This window comes from Medicago sativa, chromosome 8, assembly GCF_051527215.1.
Source record: "Medicago sativa cultivar Bolivia chromosome 8, Bolivia_mono, whole genome shotgun sequence".
Taxonomy (NCBI): Eukaryota; Viridiplantae; Streptophyta; class Magnoliopsida; order Fabales; family Fabaceae; genus Medicago; species Medicago sativa.
The window spans coordinates 34,234,944-34,258,108 of NC_140756.1; the positions used below are offsets into that span (position 1 = coordinate 34,234,944).

Below are 23,165 nucleotides of genomic sequence, written 5' to 3' on the forward strand. Positions count from 1 at the left end.
TAGAGAATAAGGAGGCCGAAAGTTTGATTTATGGAAGGAGAAAAAAGCGAACTATGATAAGTGGGTGTCATCTAAAAGACTGAGACTCTGACTGTGTGAGTGAAATGATTTAGGGTTTTGATTTCTATTTATATAAAAGAGGTAACAAATTAATTTTCTACATTTCGGATGAGTTTGGGTATGGGTTCGGGGTGGGTACCTATATCCCTGTTACCTGTCCCATAACCGTATTTTGAAATCGGGGAAATTCCCAAACCCAGTCAAAGCGGGTAAAACCCGTTAAATTGGGTTTGGTTCACGTGGATACCCACGAATATGAGTTATGTTGTCATACCTAGTCTTTTCGCTTCCCTTTCCTCTTTCATTTTGCATTAATTGTAGTATGTGTTTTCATAATTGTAGCTAGTTGATTTGATTGTGTTCATATTTTAATTGTTAACCTAATCTTAGTTCTTTGAATTAAGATTCATTTTAAAGTCAATCTTATCACAATCGAAATTCAATTAAGTTTCAATTCATTAATTTATATACTTTGTGTTCCTTAGTGTTAGTATGTTTTTATTCCAATTAGGTTTGGTTTGAATTTGTCTAGTTTTGTGAATTGTATTGTGGAATATTGATATTTGATTGTAGTAAAATTTGACCATTGAATCTATCATTATCATTGTTTTTATATTTTTGTTATAACTATCATGCACAAATTCAATAAGTCAAACCGTTTTCTAATCACGCTTTCGATAAACTCATAAAATATTTTAAAACACTATTCACTCCTCTTCTAGCGCATACTCTTGCTTGCCATATAGACCAACAAGTGGCATCAAGAGTCTGGTCTCTTCACTAACGTTTAACTACCAGAAGAGTCGATATAGCAAGCAAAGAGCCTAAGGGGACGTACAATAGAGCACCAATTTTTTACGGTGAAAATTATGACTATTGTAAAGAATGTACGTAGGAGTGTTCATATTTAATCGGTTGATATGGATGTGTGGACCGCCGCGACCAATGGGCGGTATGAACCGCAAGTTGTTGCTAACGGTGTCGCACAAAACAAACCAAAAGTTGAACGGACCAATGATGAAAAAAATTGTTCAATATGATTTAAAGGCGAGAAACATACTTATTTTCTCTCTTGGAGTGAATGAGTATCATTCGGTTTCTCATTGTTAAACCGCTAAGGCAATGTGGGACACTTTGAAAACTGTCCATGAGGGTACAAAAGACGTCAAGGAATCCAAGATCAATACTCTCATCCAACAATATGAACTAGTGACGGACCCAGAAAATTTTAGGAATGGGGTCCGTATTTAAAAAAACAAATAAATAAATTCAATTTAAGTTAAAAAGTATTAGACAAAGTATATATGTTTTTAAAAAAATGAAACCAAATAGAAGAAAAATAAAATATGAAAAAATTTAAGTAGTATACTATGTCAATGTACTACTTTTTACACATGCATCCAATAAGGCGTTGTCATGATTTAGTGAATATAAAAACACATGAGTTGTCATATTTATTAATTGATGTGGCAACACATCATTGAATACATATGCAAATAATTGTACATTGATAAATCATACTAGTTAAACTCAATGTGAAAACATAAATACTCTCTCGAATCCTTTTTATAAAAGATAAATGAGTTGACAAACATTCATATATTTAGTTTATATTATGAACGAAATATATCAACTTTTATCGACTCACTTGTCCCTTAAAAAAAGACTAAATGGAGTATTATTTATGGTATATTTTTCTAAACTTAGAATTAAAAAAGACAAAAAAAAAAATAAAGGGGAGAAATGGATGTCTGGAATGGTTGCATACATTGTTATTATACTTATAAATATACGTAGGTAATAGAAAAGTAAATACCAAAACAAGAATCAAGCCTTAATACCCTTGAAATCAACACTCTCTTTGTACAAACTTTTTACAACAAATGGAGGAACAATCCACAACAATATGAATGATATTAGACACTCTAAAAAGTACGTATTTTGTCCTATTTGTTAATATTTTGTTTCGGTGAAACTTTTTTCCTTCCAATTATACCCTTCACTTTATTATTTATTATAAAAGAAATACTAACAACACTCACTTTTTAACACTCTCTAGCACTCACATTTTTATTGGCTGAAATCAATATATGTTCCACCATTTTATGTGGATTGAATTTTCAAAATGTAGATCCACAGTGAGTTAAACCAATAATATTTGTTTTTTTATACCGAGAAAAAAACACCAATATTTGGTTGTTACAAAAATAAAACATATTGCATGTGCAAATATAAACTAAAAAACACAAATATCCATTTATTGATTTGCATCACATAATTTAAGTCACACTCTTAAACCAGCACATTCAAACTAAGATCAACATAAGCCATTATTGTATTACGAACACATCACATCACATCACACTAATTATAAAGATGAATACTTAAGCCATCATATTTGTTACTTTCTTTATGACTTATAGAGCTATATGTTTGTGCCTTTGACAAGATGAGCATCAACTTCTCGAGTGATTTTGCCTAATAAGTCCATCCAGCCATTTGGTGGGTCAATATCCTCATTGATCTTCTCATATTCAACGGTCCATTTTGCAGCTCCACTGCCATCACCATTATCAATTACTTCAATGATCAGATTAAAGACCTTATAGTGCTCATCAATGTCTCCACCGAAGAGCTTGAAAGTTATTTTTTTGTTCTGTTCATCAACTTCTTCAACACTCTCATGACATGTGTTTACCTTGCCATCTATTGTGATGTCATGGGAAATTAATACCAATTAAATTAAAACAATGTATGTATATGGACACATTTTTTAAAAATAACTAATCAATTAAATTGTTTTCATTTTTCAAATAAAATAGTTTTTAAACAAAAAAATGAATACTAATAATCTATATAATGTTTAGTTGCCTTCTCACATATCGTTTAGGACTCTATGCAATATTTGAATATCTTTAAGAAGTCTGAATTATATGCACTCATTACAACTATAAAGTCAATCATGTATCTCCTAATGAGTATTTAGCATTTTATTTTGACATGAATATACCAAGTATGTACTACGTATCTATAGTAACTACCATTTATTTAGACATGTAAATCACGTATATGTACTATGATGTATCTATAAATCCATCGATATTCTATATATTGTCTCATTGATTGATTTGGTTAATTAAACTTTGATCGAATTGTTTTTTTTTTTTCTGACTGTTTTATTTTTTTTATCTTTTCCTCTCCATAGATCCTCCATCTGCACAAATTCATATATGATGCCAGGAAACAGTGTCTTATTTTTTTGTATCTAAATTTCACAGCTGAAAAACTTTATCTTTGTCATCTTTAGGACATAATCTTCGTATAAAATATGGTCCCTATGCTCTTATTAATTGAATTAAGGATCAATATATAAATAAACAAATTGTTCAAAAAAAATATATAAATAAACAAGATGATGACTTGGTTATGAGGTCAATTGAATTAGAAACTTAATTACCTATGACATAAGTCCAGTGTTTAACTGAATCAGTGTGATGCCAATCTTCACCTTCATGAAGTTTGGCATGATGAATTCTTTCACTAATGTTTTGCACTTCGTGAAGTTCTGATGCATATAGTTTGAAGAACTTGTCAACGGGTGTTTTGATCCCAAGTTCAGTACTAAGTTTGCCAGCAAGCACCATTTCTGAATGAAAAAAAAAAAAAACAAAACAAAAAGAAGAAATAGAAGAAATAAACTAGGGTTGATATGATGAAACTGGATGCAACCCCATGCCTATAAATAGAAATTTCATTACATGATTTTTTTGCTTTGTTCTGCATTGCATCATTGATTACATAATAGAGGCAGTAAGCTAAAGGGAATGTTTCACGTGCAATGTTTTATTTTAGGGAAATGTTAAACTGTGCCCTTAGGGCATTGGTTAAGAAGATATAAATAGAAATATTGCATTGAAAAATAGAGAAAAATGATGAATTTGATTTTTTAAAAGTTAAAATATTGTTGAATTCTATGCAAATTTATTACTTTTAGTTTCCTTAACAAATGTATCAAGGACACTAGTTAGCATAACCCCTTATTTTAAGGGAAATGTTAACCGATGCTTTCGGGGCACAGGTTAAGGAATTAGAAAATGAAATATTTTCTTAACAATTGTATATTCTATTTTTTAAAAGTTGAAGTATTGTTCTTTTCAATGTAAATCATGTCTTTTATTTTTACTTTTAGTTTCTTAACAAGTGCCCCAAGACACCGGTTAACAAAGCCCTTATTTTAATTTCCTGCAATGGTACTCATATCTTCTTTGTTGGCAATAAATTTATGACCGATATTTTAATATCAAATATACAATCATGGTGATCGAATAAAATATGGTCCCTAATCTAATAGCGGAGAATTGTTCAAAAAGGCTTACAAGGAAAGTGTATGCAACACATGCTTTAAATAGAAACTAGTATATCCAAGGCTGTTCTTGGGCAAACACAAAGAGCTCTATGGAGCCGGGCCTCCAATTTATGGGGGCCTCAATTATTTGTGGAGGTATGAGTATAATTGTCGGGATGTAGAATAATATTTTTTTTTATTTTAGGGACAAATAATATTTTCTTTTAATATGTAGGTCTAAATCAAACACTTATTATTTGACAAAAATAAAAGTAAATGGACAAGTTAGGCCAAACCCACACATCTATCAACAAAATAATGTTTATTGTTAATTTGTAATTGTTTAAATTATTATTGATTTTTTTATTTGAGGTCATTTTTAATATTAGAGCTGAGCCTCCAATTTTATTGGAACGGCTCTGAGTATATCCCGTGCGTTGCAACCAAAAATAATCACATAAGGTATGTTTGTTTCTAGGGAAAGAAAGTGAGCGGGGAGAGAAAGTGAATGGAAAGAAGCTTCTTCTTCTGTTTGGAACTCTCAACACCAGTGTTTTAAAAACCCGGACCGACCCGGTCGGTCGAACCGGTCAGACCGTGAACCGGAGGATGCAGCAGTTCGGGCAGGCTATAGGACCGGATATGCAATTAGCCCTCTGAAACCCGGTGTGACCCGGTCGGGTTAGTGGGCGGACTGCTGACCCAGTTTAACCCACCCGACCCGTTTACTTTTTTTTTTTTAAATAAAAGGCAAGGCATATATAAAGACAAAAACCCTATTAACACATACTCTCAACCCAAATGCTATTTGTGAGGTTTTTTATGCAGTACTATTGTTTAATGTATGAGTTAATTTGAATTTGGATTGGAATTAGCTTGAAATTGAATTGTGCTGCAGTTAAGAAATTATCTTGCACTTGTGAATATAAATTTTTTAATGTACGAACTTTAAATAGAAAAAAAATTGACAGAATTTTTTTTTATCAAAATTTCATCATAATGTAATTTTTGGTCATAAATATTTTTATATAGACCGGTTCAATAGTCATGCGATCCGATCAGTGACCCACTGATTCGACCAGTATCACAGTGACCCAGTGCCTTGACCAGATCGATCATCGGTCCGGGTTTTAAAACATTGCTCAAAAGAGGCCAAGGAAAGAAAGAATTGAGTACGACCCACACTAAAAACCTTTCCACCCACATTTGGACGGAAAGTTGAGAAACAACATTTTTTGCTTGAAAAGTCCAAAGTGCCCAAAGCCCCTAACTTTATTGCTTTTTTATATTTTATTTTACAATTTGTTGTCTCTTTCTTTTTAGTTTTTCAAATTCAGTGTAGTCACATTAGCCACACTTTCCATTTCATATAAACCATGGGCACGTTTTTTTATTATACATATATGTTTATAGAAATATATTTTATGTTCAAGGATATTTATGTCAATTATTAAAAATAGATTTTTCTTTCCTTTAACTTACTATTTCACTTTCCCTTATACCAAACATTCAAAACAATCCTTTCACTTTCTACTCTTTTTCGTTCCTTATACAATCTTTCCTTTCTCTTTCTTTCCTTTAAGTTTCCTTTCATAACCAAACAAAGTCATAGAGTTAAATGATTGATAATGTTTTGCAACCAAAAAAATGATTGATAATGTTTTAATATATGATGGTATTTTTCTACTTAATATTAATTTATATGTTATGAATAATATTATTATGATGTGGATGTCCATATTCTCTAAGGCTCTCTATGTTCCTTAACTCCTATGAATGAATGTCTATATTCATTGTTAGTGGCACTTAGTCTTATGGCTTTTCATGTAGCTGTAACTTACCACATTTGTGTCCTGTAAATAGGACTTATATTTCAATGTCAAGAACACACTTGTGAAGTAATATGATATACTCTCTTGTTCTCCTTTTATCCTTTTCTCTTTACTTTTCTATGTTGGACAATATCTTGCAATACTTTGGATTAATTTCATAACACGTTATCAGCACGAAGCTCTAACAATTTGAGGTAAAGTTGTTTCTCTATGGTTTTGGTATTGCTTATAGTGTCACTGATTTATCCAGCCGTGTATGTGTATATTGATCTCATATGCCTGTATGTGTTTATCGCATTGTATTGTTGGCTAATTCTGCATGATACAAAACATATTGTTTAATTTTCATCTGTCAAATAATTTGAAAAAGAATACTCAGAATTCAATTAAGCCTAATCGCAAGAATACCCAGAGGGAGCATGCCACAAAGAAGATGCTCAAACATTAAGCCTAAGATATAATACTGAAGATTCAGTTAGGGCAAACCTTACCTTTCAAGATATTATTATGAGCATCAGTATTGAGCATTATTACAGTGTAAGCAAGAACGCAGTAATTGGTAACTGCAGAAAACACATATTTCACTACTACAAAAATGGGCTTATATAGCGCTTTTTTTTGGCTTTAGGTAGCGCTTTTGAAGTGCTATTGTAAATGGCGCTGGTAAAGGTAATATAGCGTTTTTTTTTTGTATAAAGCGCTAGCTATAGCAGGGTTTATATAGCGCTTTATGTCAAAAAGTGCTAGCAAAGGTTATCCTTAGATAGCGCTTTCAAAAATAAACGTCATCTAAGACAAGTTTAAAAACAGCGTTTTTGTTTTAAAAGCGCTATGTAACAATAGGTTTAGATAACGCTTTATAAAGGAAAAAAAGCGCCAGGAAAAGCATTTATTTTATTTTATTTTTGTCAAAAAAAATTCCTTTCCAGATAGCGTTTTTTTTATTAATTTAAAGTAATACATATATATATATATATATATATATATATATATATAAAGTCTGAAATTTAAAGGGAAATGTATATAATTAAGGCACATTATAATTGAGACTATTATTTATCGAATAAAACATAACCATATCATAAAAAATGTATGCATATATAGCATAAAAGTCAGAAATGTATAGCCTCTAATATGGTAACATGGATATCTCTAAGAGTTACAACTAATTAGTTGACATAAAGATCAAAATCTTCTATGGTATCATGCAGTCTTCATCTATCTTCTTGGTCTTCTCAACATTTTTATCCAAAACAAGCACGCAAATCATCATTCATTTCCAAATTTCGTTCACTCTCCTCCACCTGAATATATACCAGAAAACGCCATTAAGCAATAACGCTATATTATATTAGAGATAAATTCAAAGTACTACTGATCATGAGTAGAAATTAAAGCAAGATTATAAATTAAAACAACTACGTACCACTTCTAGCAAATATATTTAGAAACATTAAACTCACCTTATTATAAAAAAAATCATATAACTTTTAGGCTGATCATGAACCGACTCCATTCTTCTTAGATTTCTATTAGTTTATCTTTTAAGTATGTCACACACTTGAAACCATCAATGTACTGTATATATTATAACATTAAAAATAACCATGTTACTTAATAAACTTAATTATACATAGATATTATACTTTAATATAAACAAACATACCAACTTTGGAATCTCATTTAGTTTTGAAATGAGAATATCTTTCATAAACCTCGTCACAAAGTACCCGCAATCTATACCATTTTCTTGGCAAGGACACTACAAAAAATAAAATAATAAGTAATTGTATAAGTTAGTTTATTTGGTATGCCATGTAGAAGTCACGATGAATGATTATGGAATTGATTAGTAGGTTATACAAAAGGCATATGCATAGTGTATATCATATTATCACATCATTCAATTAGTTTATTAGAAAATAATTCTAGTCACACACAAAAAGTGTTATTGTTTATATATATAAAAAAAAAATTGAACCAAAAGAAAAATTATTCATCTTACTAGTTGTGTAGAGTTTAATTAAACCCAAAATCTTTAATAAACAATTGTCAAATTTCAGTAATTATTCATCAAACAAAAATTTTGAATTTTCGATTGTCAAATTCATCCTAATCACTAACAGTGAAGTCTTAAATTTAGTTTGAACCTTGAAAACCTAAAATATCCAGATGAAAATATGAAAAAATTAAAGAATATTTGAGTTAAATTGAGGTAAGGAAAGAATGAAGATGGTACCTGAGATGAAGAATTGAGTATTGAAAAAGCTGTAACCGGTCGACGGCAGCGACGATATGATGCACCGCAATTAAGAGTGAGATAGAGGTGGTTGTTCTGGAATGAATCGAAAGAGACGGTTATGGTTTTGGAATAGATCGAAGGAAGCGAGTGATGGTGATGAATGAATTGATAGATATAGGTGGTTGGTGATGAATGAATCAATAGAGGTGGTGGTTCTGGACTGAATTTCCTGCACACGATCTAATGAAAGTTTTGAGTAAAGTAGTTTTGGGTTATGTTATTAATTGCTTTAAAAAATACGTTTAATGAAAATTATGTTATAGTTTTTATTTTATCTTTAGGATGCATTAAAATAGGGATTTCCATTAAAATTGGGATTCTTTGTTACTTTTGAGTATATAACAAAAAGAAGTTACGCTTTGTTGTTAGTGTATAAAGCGTTTTTTTTTGTGTAACAAAAAAAAGCATTTTTTTTTTCAAATATAAATAAAAAAACAAAAAACGCAAACTTCATGAAAATTATGTTATAGTTTTTATTTTATCTTTAGGATGCATTAAAATAGGGATTTCCATTAAAATTGGGATTCTTTGTTACTTTTGAGTATATAACAAAAAGAAGTTACGCTTTGTTGTTAGTGTATAAAGCGTTTTTTTTTTCAAATATAAATAAAAAAACAAAAAACGCAACGTGCAAAGTAGGATTTATGGAAAAGTAGGATTTAGTGGGACCAGGACATTTGATTTGTTTTTTAGTTTGGATTTGTTTTTTGGGAAAAAGTTTAGATTTGTTTTTTTTTTTAAAAGTTTAGATTTAGTTTGTTATATATAATATACATAACAAAGGTTTGTTATATATATGATAAAAGAATTAAAAAAGGTTTGTACCAAATTTTTTTTTTAAAAAAATGTGTGCTTTGTTACTGCAATCCATTTTTCATAAAAATTCAAAAAATATTTGAAATATGCTATGCAGGGGATCGAACAGGGGACCTGTTAGTTAATGTACATTAAATCAGTTAATAAAATGGCGCTTTTTTTAACCTATAAGCGCTATCTTTCTCAAGCATACAATAACGCTTTTTTTAACCTATAAGCGTTATTTAAGGTTGATTTATATATAGCGCTTTTCATAAAAAGTGCCATATACGATTAATCATGTTTTTTATTTAAATAACTATTATTTTTATTTAGCCTATACTGACGCTTTCAATACAAAGCGCTATATATACTTAAAATGATAGATAGCGCTTTTTCAAAAAAGCGCTAGCTAAGACCTCCGTGTTTTAATTTATAGCGCTTTAGTGTTAAAATCGCTATTTATGAGGCGCTACATTTTCCCAATTTTGTAGTAGTGTTTATATTCAAACAAATCATGAACATAAAATTTATAGTTCTTCTGAGAAACATAAGAATGTATGGTGCTATCTCAAAATTTATATTTTTCTCATGCTAATTTTATATATCCAAGGAAACAGTCATTTAGGATTATAATATAGAATTTTAGAACGTATTGCTAATTTGATGCACATAAATTTATAGTTCACTTAAGATTAATTTCAAAAAATTATTAGCTATAAACTTTTGATGGTTTAGATACTTACATTTTTATAATCTCTACTTTCACAAATTTATCCATGTTTATAACTATTTTTAAATAAATATCAAGCTTTTGTTATATATCAAACCAATGTAAGTTTATGTAAATTGTAAAACACTACTTTCTTAACTTAGATCATTATGCATATTTATGTTATATTTGTATGGTACTGTGTTGTTTTTGTTGATATATATATATATATATATATATAACCAATGGTTTGTATTCATGTTTATATGATAGGATGATGATGAATCAATGATGATTAAATGCTTATTATGATTGATGTCATGATGGTATTCCTTGTACGTCTTTTATGTAAATGTGAATTTGAAACCGTGCTGTTTCTTTAAAGATGGTAGTTGTTGATGGTGATTTATGTTGATGTTTTGATGATGATTATGATGATGATGATTTACTAATGATGATGAATTCTTACATGCAAAAAGGACGACGATATTGATGACGAATGCATGTATGAAAAGTGACGACGAAAACGACAACGATTTGTTTGTTGAACGTATGCATTGTTGAGTCATATGTCCATGCATTCATAAGTAGGATATTTATATCCAATGAAGACGACTAGGATATTTATATCCAACGAAGATGACTAGGATACTTTGTATTCAACGACGACGACTATGATACGGTTGTATCTAATGACGATGATTGATACCACATGCATATAGAGCCGTGTCTAGGCACATAACCTACATTTTATAATTGGTGAAGTGTGTCATACTTGCTTATGTGCTTGGTGATTATATGCATCGGTGAAACTTGGTGATTTATATACTTGGTGAAATTTAGTGAATACGTGAAGATGTGAAAGTGTACTTGTTATATTATTATGCTTGTATGCTTGATGTATATTAATGATGTTGAATACATGTGAATGATTTAATTAAATGTCATTAATCATTTGAAATTATTGATGTCGTTAAATTTTCAATTGATTATATTTTATTTGTGGATTGTATCTAAACCCCAGTGGTCGTTTGGTTGACCGCGTACCTTATTCGTACGAATGGGTAGACGGCGTGCACGATTAGTTGATTTGCTTTTGCTTGTGAGTTGCTTGAGGACTAGCTTGGATGCTTCCTCATTTATCTGTTTTCGCTTAGAGTCTAGATAGGCTCTAATGTAGGAGTGTCGGTCTCATGACCTTGTCTTTTGATACCTTCTGTTGACTTATGTTAATTATATGATGAGGATTAATTATATCATGGTGATGTATTTATGTGGAGTGACACATGGCATGTTGAGATTTATTACTCTTGATTTTGAGGATTATTAATTGATGATGAGATTTTATATATGTTGATTGTCTTCCGTTGCAAATTTTTATGAAAACCAAGTTATGCATGTTTTGGAAAAATGTAGATGTAACACCTAGATCCCTTAAATTATTGACGTTATTGCATGATTACTGTTTTCGGGGTTTAGGGTGTTACAGTGTGGGCCGCCGTGACGAACAGGCGGTATGAACCGCAAGTTGTGGCTAACGGTGTCGCACAAAACAAACTAAAAGTCAAACAGACCGACGATGAGAAAAAAAATGTTCAATATGATTTGAAGGCGAGAAACATACTAATTTTCTCTCTTGGAGTGAATGAGTATCACTCGGTTTCTCATTGTTAAACCGCTAAGGCAATGTAGGACGTTTTGGAAACTCTTCATGAGGGTACAAAAGACGTTAAGCAATCAAAGATCAATACTCTCATCCAACAATATGAACTCTTTCACATTGAGAAGGGTGAATCCATCTCCTCAATGCAAACGAGGTTCACATATAATGTTAATAAATTGCAAAACTTAGGAAAATACATCTCAAACCAAGATTGTACTAACAAAGTTTTGAGATGCATGAATAGAGATTGGCAGCCCAAGGTCATTGCAATAAAGAAATCTCAAAACCTTAGTACCCTTGGAATCACCACTCTCTTTGTACAAACCTTTTACAACAACTAGAAGAACAATCCACAACAATATCAATGATATTAGACACTCTAAAAAGTACGTATTTTGTTTTTATGTAAAAAATATTTTGTTTTGGTGTAACTTTTTTCCTTCCAATTTTACCTTTCACTTTATTATTAGTTATAAGAGGAATGCTAGCAACACTCACTTTTCAACACTCTCTAGCACTCACACTTTTATTGGCTGAAATCAATATATGTCCCACCAATTTTATGTGGGTTCAATTTTAAAAGTGTAGACCCACAATGAGCTAAACCAATTATATTTGTTTTTTTTTTACCGAGAAAAAAACACCAGTATTGGTTGTTACAAAAATAAGACATATTGCATGTGCAAATATAAACTAAAAAACACAAATATCAATTTATTGATTTAAATCACATAATTTAAGTCACACTCTTAAACCAGCACATTCAAACTAAGATCAACATAAGCCAATGTATGCTTTTACGAATATATGAATCACATCACATCACATTATAAAGATGAATAGTTAAGCCATTACAACATATTTGTTACTTTCTTTATGACTTATAGAGCTATGTTTGCGCCTTTGACAAGATGAGCATCAACTTCTCGAGTGACTTTGCCTAACAAGTCCATCCAGCCATTTGGAGGGTCAATATCCTCATTGATCTTCTCATATTCAACGGTCCATTTTGCAGCTCCACTGCCATCACCATTATCAATTACTTCAATGATCACATTAAAGACCTTATAGTGCTCATCAATGTCTCCACCGAAGAGCTTGAAAGTGAGTTTTTTGTTCTGTTCATCAACTTCGATACTCTCATGACATGTGTGTACCTTACCATCTGTTGTGATGTCAAGGGAAATTAATACCAATTAAATTAAAACAGTGTATATAGAGTTATGAAAAATATATGGTCACATTTTTTTTAAAATAACTAAACAATTAAAACATGTCTTTTTTTTTTTGTCTAAATATCACAGCTGAAAAACTTTATCTTTATCATCTTTAGGACATAATCTTCTTATAAAGTATGGTCCCTATGCTCTTATTAATTGAATTAAGGATCAATATATAAATAAACAAGATGATATGGAGGGCATGTTAGTTGAATTAGAAACATAATTACCTATGACATAAGTCCAGTGTTTAACCGAATCAGTGTGATGCCAATCTTCACCTTCATGAAGTTTGGCACCATGAACTCTTTCGCTAATGTTTTGCACTTCGTGAAGTTCTGATGCAAATAGTTTGAAGAACTTGTCGACGGGTGCTTTGATCCCAAGTTCAGTACTAAGTTTACCGGCGAGCACCATTTCTGAATGAAACAAAAAGAAGAAATAGAAGAAAGAAACTAGGGTTGATATTACGATGAAACTGGATGCAACCCCATGCCTTTAAATAGAAATTGCATTACATCATTTTTTTGTTTTGCATTACATCATTGAGAAACTAAAGGCAATATTTTACTTTAATTTCCAGCAATGGTACTCATATCTTCTTTGTTGGCAATAAATTTATCACCGATATTTTAATATCAAAGATATAATCATGGAGATCGAATAAAATATGGTCCCTAATCTAATATCAGAGAATTGTTCAAAAAGACTTTCGTGGAAGTGTATGCAACGCATGCTTTAAATAGAAATCGGTTACATTATTATTGATAGAGGCAATAAATGATAGTATGTGGAAAGTGTATGCAATGGGGAGAGGATCCTCTCCAGTAAAATTTTCTCCTGTTTTCTCCTGTGAAATAATCTTAGCCATTCATTTCTTTTAATGACACCTTAACACATCTTAACCCTTCATTCATTTTTCATTTTCATTGTCCTTCCTTTTCACCTGTGGAAATTATTGAAACAGCTTCATCTTCTTCCATAACAACACATACAATTCTTTAAGATATTTCACCAATTAAGTTAGAGTGGTAAACATAAAAAAACCTTCAATTTGTTCAACCTTCAATTAAGATTTTTTTTCAAATTATCACTATAATCATTTAATCCATTCAAATGATTGGAATTGAAATAAAATTCAAATTAGTATTCACTGTCACTGCATAATCATGTAATCCACCGTCGTGCAGGTGCGCCGCCGCCATCGCACAACATAATGAAAGAAGGATTTTGAAGGAAGATGGAAAATAGAGAAGGAAGGACAACCTCCGCTGTGGTGCGCCGGTGCCACCACACTTCTCCACCGTCACCACTACTGTGCCGCTGCTTTTGAGATGGGTTTGGGAGGAAAGTGGGTTGAGATGGGTTTCTGAGAAGAGTGAATGAATGGCGTGAGGAAGGAATGAAACGGATGAAAAGAAATGAATGAACTTGTCCCAAAAAAAAAATGAATGAAGGGCTGAGATGGGTTAAGGTGTCATTAAAAGGAACAAATGGCTAAGATTATTTCACAGGAGAAAACAGGAGAAAATTTCACTGGAGAGGATCCTCTCCCTATGCAATGCCGTGCCATTCGACAAAATCCTGCTTGTCGAGCCATTTCTCTTAGACTCTAGCTTGTACCAATCACCATGAAGACAACAAATCTCTTTAGTTCCATGAATTCGACTAAATTAAGGAGTCAAAACCCATTAACTCTTTTCAAATTTTAAGTCAAACTAAGTTGACTGCATTTATTATAGTCTGTCGAAAATACAGGCGAACACATGGATGTGTGGGCCGTTGTGACCAACGGACGGTATGAACCGCAAGTTGTTGCTAACGGTGTCGCACAAAACAAACCAAAAGTCGAACGGATCGACGATGAGGGTAAAAAAGACGTCAAGGAATCAGAGATCAATACTCTCATCCAACAATATGAATTCTTTCACATGGAGGAGGGTGAACCCATCTCAAGATGCATGACTAGAGGTTAGCAGCCCAAGGTCATCGCAACAAAGGAATCTCAAAACCTTAATACCTTTGAAATCAACACTCTCTTTGTACAAACTTTTTACAACAAATGTAGGAACAATCCACAACAATATGAATGATATTAGACACTCTAAAAAGTACGTATTTTGTCCTTATATAAAAAATATTTTGTTTCGGTGAAACTTTTTTCCTTCCAATTATACTCATCACTTTATTATTAATTATAAAAGAAATACTAACAACACTCACTTTTTAACACTCTCTAGCACTCACATTTTTATTGGCCGAAATCAATATATGTTCCACCATTTTATGTGGATTTGAATTTTCAAAATGTAGATCCACAATGAGTTAAACCAATAATATTTGTTTTTTTATACCGAGAAAAAAACACCACTATTGGTTGTTACAAAAATAAAACATATTGCATGTGCAAACATAAACTAAAAAACACAAATATCCATTTATTGATTTGCATCACATAATTTAAGTCACACTCTTAAACCAGCACATTCAAACTAAGATCAACATAAGCCATTATGCTATTACGACGAGTATATGAATCACATCACATCACACTAATTATAAAGATGAATACTTAAGCCATCATATTTGTTACTTTCTTTATGACTTATAGAGCTATATGTTTGTGCCTTTGACAAGATGAGCATCAACTTCTCGAGTGATTTTGCCTAATAAGTCCATCCAGCCATTTGGAGGGTCAATATCCCCATTGATCTTCTCATATTCAACTGTCCATTTAGCAGCAGCAGTGCCATCACCCTTATCAATTACTTCAAGGATGAGCTTAAAGTCCTTATAGTGCTCATCAATATCTCCACCGAAGAGCTTGTAAGTTATTTTTTTGTTCTGTTCATCAACTTCTTCAACACTCTCATGACATGTGTTTACCTTACCATCTATTGTGATGTCATGGGAAATTAATACCAATTAAATTAAAACAATGTATGTAGAGTTATGAAAAATATATGGACACATTTTTTTAAAATAACTAATCAATTAAATTGTTTTCATTTTTCAAATAAAATAGTTTTTAAACAAAAAAATGAATATTAATAATCTATATAATGTTTAGTTGCCTTCTCACATATCGTTTAGGACTCTATGCAATATTTGAATATCTTTAAGAAGTCTGAATTATATGCACTCATTACAACTATAAAGTCAATCATGTATCTCCTAATGAGTATTTAGCATTTTATTTTGACATGAATATACCAAGTATGTACTACGTATCTATAGTAACTACCATTTATTTAGACATGTAAATCAAGTATATGTACTATGATGTATCTATAAATCCATCACTTATTCTATATATTGTCTCATTGATTGATTTGGTTAATTAAACTTTGATCGAATTGTTTTTTTTTTTTCTGACTGTTTTATTTTTTTTATCTTTTCCTCTCCATAGATCCTCCATCTGCACAAATTCATATATGATGCCAGGAAACAGTGTCTTATTTTTTTGTATCTAAATTTCACAGCTGAAAAACTTTATCTTTGTCATCTTTAGGACATAATCTTCGTATAAAATATGGTCCCTATGCTCTTATTAATTGAATTAAGGATCAATATATAAATAAACAAATTGTTCAAAAAAAATATATAAATAAACAAGATGATGACTTGGTTATGAGGTCAATTGAATTAGAAACTTAATTACCTATGACATAAGTCCAGTGTTTAACTGAATCAGTGTGATGCCAATCTTCACCTTCATGAAGTTTGGCATGATGAATTCTTTCACTAATGTTTTGCACTTCGTGAAGTTCTGATGCATATAGTTTGAAGAACTTGTCAACGGGTGTTTTGATCCCAAGTTCAGTACTAAGTTTACCAGCAAGCACCATTTCTGAATGAAAAAAAAAAAAAACAAAACTAACAGAAGAAATAGAAGAAAGAAACTAGGGTTGATATGATGAAACTGGATGCAACCCCGGCCCATGCCTATAAATAGAAATTTCATTACATGATTTTTGCTTTGTTCTGCATTGCATCATTGATTACATAATAGAGGCAGTAAGCTAAAGGGAATGTTTCACGTGCAATGTTTTATTTTAGGGAAATGTTAAACTGTGCCCTTAGGGCATTGGTTAAGAAGATATAAATAGAAATATTGCATTGAAAAATAGAGAAAAATGATGAATTTGATTTTTTAAAAGTTAAAATATTGTTGAATTCTATGCAAATTTATTACTTTTAGTTTCCTTAACAAATGTCCCAAGGACACTAGTTAGCATAACCCCTTATTTTAAGGGAAATGTTAACCGATACTTCCGGGGCACAGGTTAAGGAATTAGAAAACGAAATATTTTCTTAACAATTGTATATTCTATTTTTTAAAAGTTGAAGTATTGTTCTTTTCAATGTAAATCATGTCTTTTATTTTTACTTTTAGTTTCTTAACAAATGCCCCAGGACACCGGTTAAGAAGGCCCTTATTTTAATTTCCAGCAATGGTACTCATATCTTCTTTGTTGGCAATAAATTTATGACCGATATTTTAATATCAAATATAAAATCATGGTGATCGAATAAAATATGGTCCCTAATCTAATAGCGGAGAATTGTTCAAAAAGGCTTACAAGGAAAGTGCATGCAACACATGCTTTAAATAGAAACTAGTATATCCAAGGCCGTTCTTGGGCAAACGCAAAGAGCTCTATGGAGCCGGGCCTCCAATATATGGGGGCCTCAATTATTTGTGGAGGTATGAGTATAATTGTCGGGATATAGGATAATAATTTTTTTATTTTAGGGATAAATAATATTTTCTTTTGTTATGTAGGTCTAAATCAAACACTTATTATTTGACAAAAATAAAAGTAAATGGACAAGTTAGGCCAAATCCACACATCTATCAACAAAATAATGTTTATTGTTAATTTGTAATTGTTTAAATTATCATTGATTTTTTTATTAGAGGTCATTTTTAATATTAGAGCTGAGCCTCCAATTTTATTGGAACGACTCTGAGTATATCCCGTGCGTTGCAACCAACAATAATCACATAAGGTATGTTTGTTTCTAGGGCAAGAAAGTGAGGGGGGAGAGAAAGTGAATGGAAAGAAGCTTCTTCTTCTGTTTGGAACTCTCAACACCAGTGTTTTAAAATCCGGACCGACCCGGTCGGTCGAACCGGTCAGACCGTGAACCGGAGGATGCAGCGGTTCGGGCAGGCTATAGGACCCGATATGTAATTAGCCCTCTGAAACCCGGTGTGACCCAGTCGGGTTAGTGGGCAGACTGCTGACCCAGTTTAACCCACCCGACCAGTTTACTTTTTTTTTTAAATAAAAGGCTAGGCATATATAAAGACAAAAACCCTATTAACACATACTCTCAACCCAAATGCTATTTGTGAGGTTTTTTATGCAGTACTATTGTTTAATGTATGAGTTAATTTGAATTTGGATTGGAATTAGCTTGAAATTGAATTGTGCTGCAGTTAAGAAATTATCTTGCACTTGTGAATATAAATTTTTTAATGTACGAACTTTAAATAGATAAAAAATTGACAGAATTTTTTTTTATCAAAATTTCATCATAATGTAATTTTTGGTCATAAATATTTTTATATAAACCGGTTCAATAGTTGCTCAGTGAGACGTCCTAGGTGGAGTCTCAAGAGCACTTTTTCAACGCTCTTCTTCAACGATCTTGTAGGTTTCAACGCTCTTCTTGTTTCTCTTCTTCTTCTTATCTGTTGAGGATGCTTCCTTTGGGATCTTCTTCTCGGCTTTCGTTTTCTCTGCTGGTGCCTTCTCTGCGGGCTTCTTCTCAGCGGGTTTCTTCTCTCCCTTTGGTGCCATTGTTGAATGAAATCGAAAAACTGAAACGAAAACGAAAACGAAAGAGAAAAGAGAGAGTTTAACAGGGTAGAGAGGAAAGAGTGTTTGAGTTGTGATTTGGGTTAGTGGTGTGGGATAGTTTATATAGGAATTGTTGCTGGGCTCTGATTGGTTGAATTGAAGAGTACGCGGATCGATGACGTGGATACTTCTTTTGGAGGGATATTTTCGAACATCGAGTATCGTGTTTGAATTTTGATTTAAAGTTGGAATGGGCGAGTTAACTCAGTGAGTTGGGCGGAGTCGAGTTGACTCGCTGAGTTGGATGGGTTTGAGTTCGGTTTGCTGTGGTGCTGTTGGTTTTAAATTTTGTCTCTTTAACCACATCAACATGAGTACAACCACGTTATCATACATACCATATTACAACATCTAGCCATAGAATACATGGTAAACTAGTAACAAGACAAGAATGCAAAGAAGATAAGTTAATACCTCTGAAGGATTGAAGAAGGAGTGGGATTGTGTGAAGCAAGAAAAGAATGAAGTTCCACAACAAAGAGCCAACACTGTAAAAAGGAAAGAGTGAAATGTAGTAGTGTGAAAATGAGGAGGTAAAAGCTAGTATATATGGGGAAGAAAATAACAAAGGGTGTGGTGGGGCTGCTGACAATTATGATGGAAAAGAAGCATTAATGAGACAAGTACAATGATGTGACAATACATACTAAATGATATAAGTTGGAATCTAACTAGTGTTTATAACTCGGTCACTAATTAGTTACTTGGTGGACGACAGATTGGTATGAGTCGATTGAGAAAAGTGGATCGATCGGGTTAAAGAACAAACGTCTACGCCTTAACAGGCTTGACGCTTGGTGGACTGTGGACTGGTATGGATCGATCAAACAGAGAACAAACGTCTACGCCTTAACAGGCTTGACGCTTGGTGGACTGTGGACTGGCATGGATAGACCATTCCCTTTGATGGTTCAAGTCAAGACGGCCAGCTCAGCACGACTTCAGTCAACGACGGATTGATTGTTCAAGTCAAGACGGCCAACTCAGCATGACCCCAGCCGGATTGATTGTTCAAGTCAAGACGGCCAGCTCAGCACGACTCCAGGATCGATCAAACAGAGAACAAACGTCTACGCCTTAACAGGCTTGACGCTTGGTGGACTGTGGACTGGCATGGATAGACCATTCCCTTTGATGGTTCAAGTCAAGACGGCCAGCTCAGCACGACTTCAGTCAACGACGGATTGATTGTTCAAGTCAAGACGGCCAGCTCAGCATGACCCCAGCCGGATTGATTGTTCAAGTCAAGACGGCCAGCTCAGCACGACTCCAGCCGGATTGATTGTTCAAGTCAAGATGGCCAGCTCAGCACGGATGATCGACGCATCTCGATTCCACGCGCCTGGTACGGATGAGTTGCACTATAGTCCACGCGCGGCCGTACAGAAAACAGGCAACCAATAGAAGGCTCTGGATCACAACTTAATGGGCCTTGAATGATCAGAGAAGGGCCCATTAGGCCAGCACTATAAAAGGGGAACATTTGGATGTTTGATGGGACAGATAAGAGAGAGTGAAAACAGTGTATCATTTATTTACTTCTTAAAAGTGCTCTTGAGACTCCACCTAGGACGTCTCACTGAGCAGCTTACCTATTGTAATTAATTTGTTTACATACGTGAACAATAGTCATGCGATCCGATCAGTGACCCACTGATTCGACCAGTATCACAGTGACCCAGTGCCTTGACCAGATCGATCATCGGTCCGGGTTTTAAAACATTGCTCAAAAGAGGCCAAGGAAAGAAAGAATTGAGTACGACCCACACTAAAAACCTTTCCACCCACATTTGGACGGAAAGTTGAGAAACAACATTTTTTGCTTGAAAAGTCCAAAGTGCCCAAAGCCCCTAACTTTATTGCTTTTTTTATATTTTATTTTACAATTTGTTGTCTCTTTCTTTTTAGTTTTTCCAATTCAGTGTAGTCACATTAGCCACACTTTCCATTTCATATAAACCATGGGCACGCTTTTTTATTATACATATATGTTTATAGAAATATATTTTATGTTCAAGGATATTTATGTCAATTATTAAAAATAGATTTTTCTTTCCTTTAACTTACTATTTCACTTTCTCTTATACTAAACATTCAAAACAATCCTTTCACTTTCTACTCTTTTTCGTTCCTTATACAATCTTTCCTTTCTCTTTCTTTCCTTTAAGTTTGCTTTCATAACCAAACAAAGTCATAGAGTTAAATGATTGATAATGTTTTGCAACCAAAAAAATGATTGATAATGTTTTAATATATGATGGTATTTTTCTACTTAATATTAATTTATATGTTATGAATAATATTATTATGATGTGGATGTCCATATTCTCTAAGGCTCTCTATGTTCCTTAACTCCTATGAATGAATGTCTATATTCATTGTTAGTGGCACTTAGTCTTATGGCTTTTCATGTAGCTGTAACTTACCACATTTGTGTCCTATAAATAGGACTTATATTTCAATGTCAAGAACACACTTGTGAAGTAATACGATATACTCTCTTGTTCTCCTTTTATCCTTTTCTCTTTACTTTTCTATGTTGGACAATATCTTGCAATACTTTGGATTAATTTCATAACACGTTATCAACACGAAGCTCTAACAATTTGAGGTAAAGTTGTTTCTCTATGGTTTTGGTATTGCTTATAGTGTCATTGTTTTATCCAGCCGTGTATGTGTATATTGATCTCATATGCCTGTATGTGTTTATCGCATTGTATTGTTGGCTAATTCTGCATGATACAAAACATATTATTTAATTTTCATCTGTCAAATAATTTGAAAAAGAATACTCAGAATTCAATTAAGCCTAATCGCAAGAATACCCAGAGGGAGCATGCCACAAAGAAGATGCTCAAACATTGAGCCTAAGATATAATACTGAAGATTCAGTTAGGGCAAACCTTACCTTTCAAGATATTATTATGAGCATCAGTATTGAGCATTATTACAGTGTAAGCAAGAACGCAGTAATTGGTAACTGCAGAAAACACATATTTATATTCAAACAAATCATGAACATAAAATTTATAGTTCTTCTGAGAAACATAAGAATGTATGGTGCTATCTCAAAATTTATATTTTTGTCATGCTAATTTTATATATCCAAGGAAACGGTCATTTAGGATTATAATATAGAATTTTAGAACGTATTGCTAATTTGATGCACATAAATTTATAGTTCACTTAAGATTAATTTCAAAAAATTATTAGCTATAAACTTTTGATGGTTTAGATACTTACATTTTTATAATCTCTACTTTCACAAATTTATCCATGTTTATAACTATTTTTAAATAAATATCAAGCTTTTGTTATATATCAAACCAATGTAAGTTTATGTAAATTATAAAACACTACTTTCTTAACTTAGATCATTATGCATATTTATGTTATATTTGTATGGTACTGTGTTGTTTTTGTTGATATATATATATATATATAACCAATGGTTTGTATTCATGTTTATATGATAGGATGATGATGAATCAATGATGATTAAATGCTTATTATGATTGATGTCATGATGGTATTCCTTGTACGTCTTTTATGTAAATGTGAATTTGAAACCGTGTTGTTTCTTTAAAGATGGTAGTTGTTGATGGTGATTTATGTTGATGTTTTGATGATGATTATGATGATGATGATTTACTAATGATGATGAATTCTTACATGCAAAAAGGACGACGATATTGATGACGAATGCATGTATGAAAAGTGACGACGAAAACGACGACGATTTGTTTGTTGAACGTATGCATTGTTGAGTCATATGTCCATGCATTCATAAGTAGGATATTTATATCCAATGAAGACGACTAGGATATTTATATCCAACGAAGACGACTAGGATACTTTGTATCCAACGACGACGACTATGATACGGTTGTATCTAATGACGATGATTGATACCACATGCATATAGAGTCGTGTCTAGGCACATAACCTACATTTTATAATTGGTGAAGTGTGTCATACTTGCTTATGTGCTTGGTGATTATATGCATCGGTGAAACTTGGTGATTTATATACTTGGTGAAATTTAGTGAATACGTGAAGATGTGAAAGTGTACTTGTTATATTATTATGCTTGTATGCTTGATGTATATTAATGATGTTGAATACATGTGAATGATTTAATTAAATGTCATTAATCATTTGAAATTATTGATGTCGTTAAATTTTCAATTGATTATATTTTATTTGTGGATTGTATCTAACCCCCAGTGGTCGTTTGGTTGACCGCGTACCTTATTCGTACGAATGGGTAGACGGCGTGCACGATTAGTTGATTTGCTTTTGCTTGTGAGTTGCTTGAGGACTAGCTTGGATGCTTCCTCATTTATCTGTTTTCGCTTAGAGTCTA

General features: G+C 32.4%; 3 protein-coding genes across 3 annotated transcripts; all 3 read right to left on the reverse strand.

The window, feature by feature from the left end:
* Positions 1-2,292: 2,292 nt before the first annotated feature.
* LOC146898674 (MLP-like protein 43) lies at positions 2,293-3,771 on the reverse strand. Its single transcript, XM_085738854.1, has 2 exons — positions 3,518-3,771; positions 2,293-2,766 (listed from the first exon to the last, which is right to left on the reverse strand). The coding sequence occupies exons 1-2, from the start codon at positions 3,702-3,704 to the stop codon at positions 2,486-2,488; spliced, it is 468 nt and encodes a 155-aa protein (XP_085594980.1). The 5' UTR covers positions 3,705-3,771; the 3' UTR covers positions 2,293-2,485.
* Positions 3,772-12,403: 8,632 nt separating this feature from the next.
* Positions 12,404-13,500, reverse strand: LOC146898675 (MLP-like protein 31). The gene is made up of 2 exons (XM_085738853.1): positions 13,160-13,500; positions 12,404-12,874 (listed from the first exon to the last, which is right to left on the reverse strand). Exons 1-2 carry the CDS (start codon positions 13,344-13,346, stop codon positions 12,591-12,593), a joined length of 471 nt encoding a protein of 156 aa, XP_085594979.1. The 5' UTR covers positions 13,347-13,500; the 3' UTR covers positions 12,404-12,590.
* A 1,842-nt stretch (positions 13,501-15,342) lies between these two features.
* Positions 15,343-16,858, reverse strand: LOC146898676 (MLP-like protein 43). Its single transcript, XM_085738855.1, has 2 exons — positions 16,591-16,858; positions 15,343-15,823 (listed from the first exon to the last, which is right to left on the reverse strand). The coding sequence occupies exons 1-2, from the start codon at positions 16,775-16,777 to the stop codon at positions 15,543-15,545; spliced, it is 468 nt and encodes a 155-aa protein (XP_085594981.1). The 5' UTR covers positions 16,778-16,858; the 3' UTR covers positions 15,343-15,542.
* Between the last annotated feature and the right edge of the window lie 6,307 nt (positions 16,859-23,165).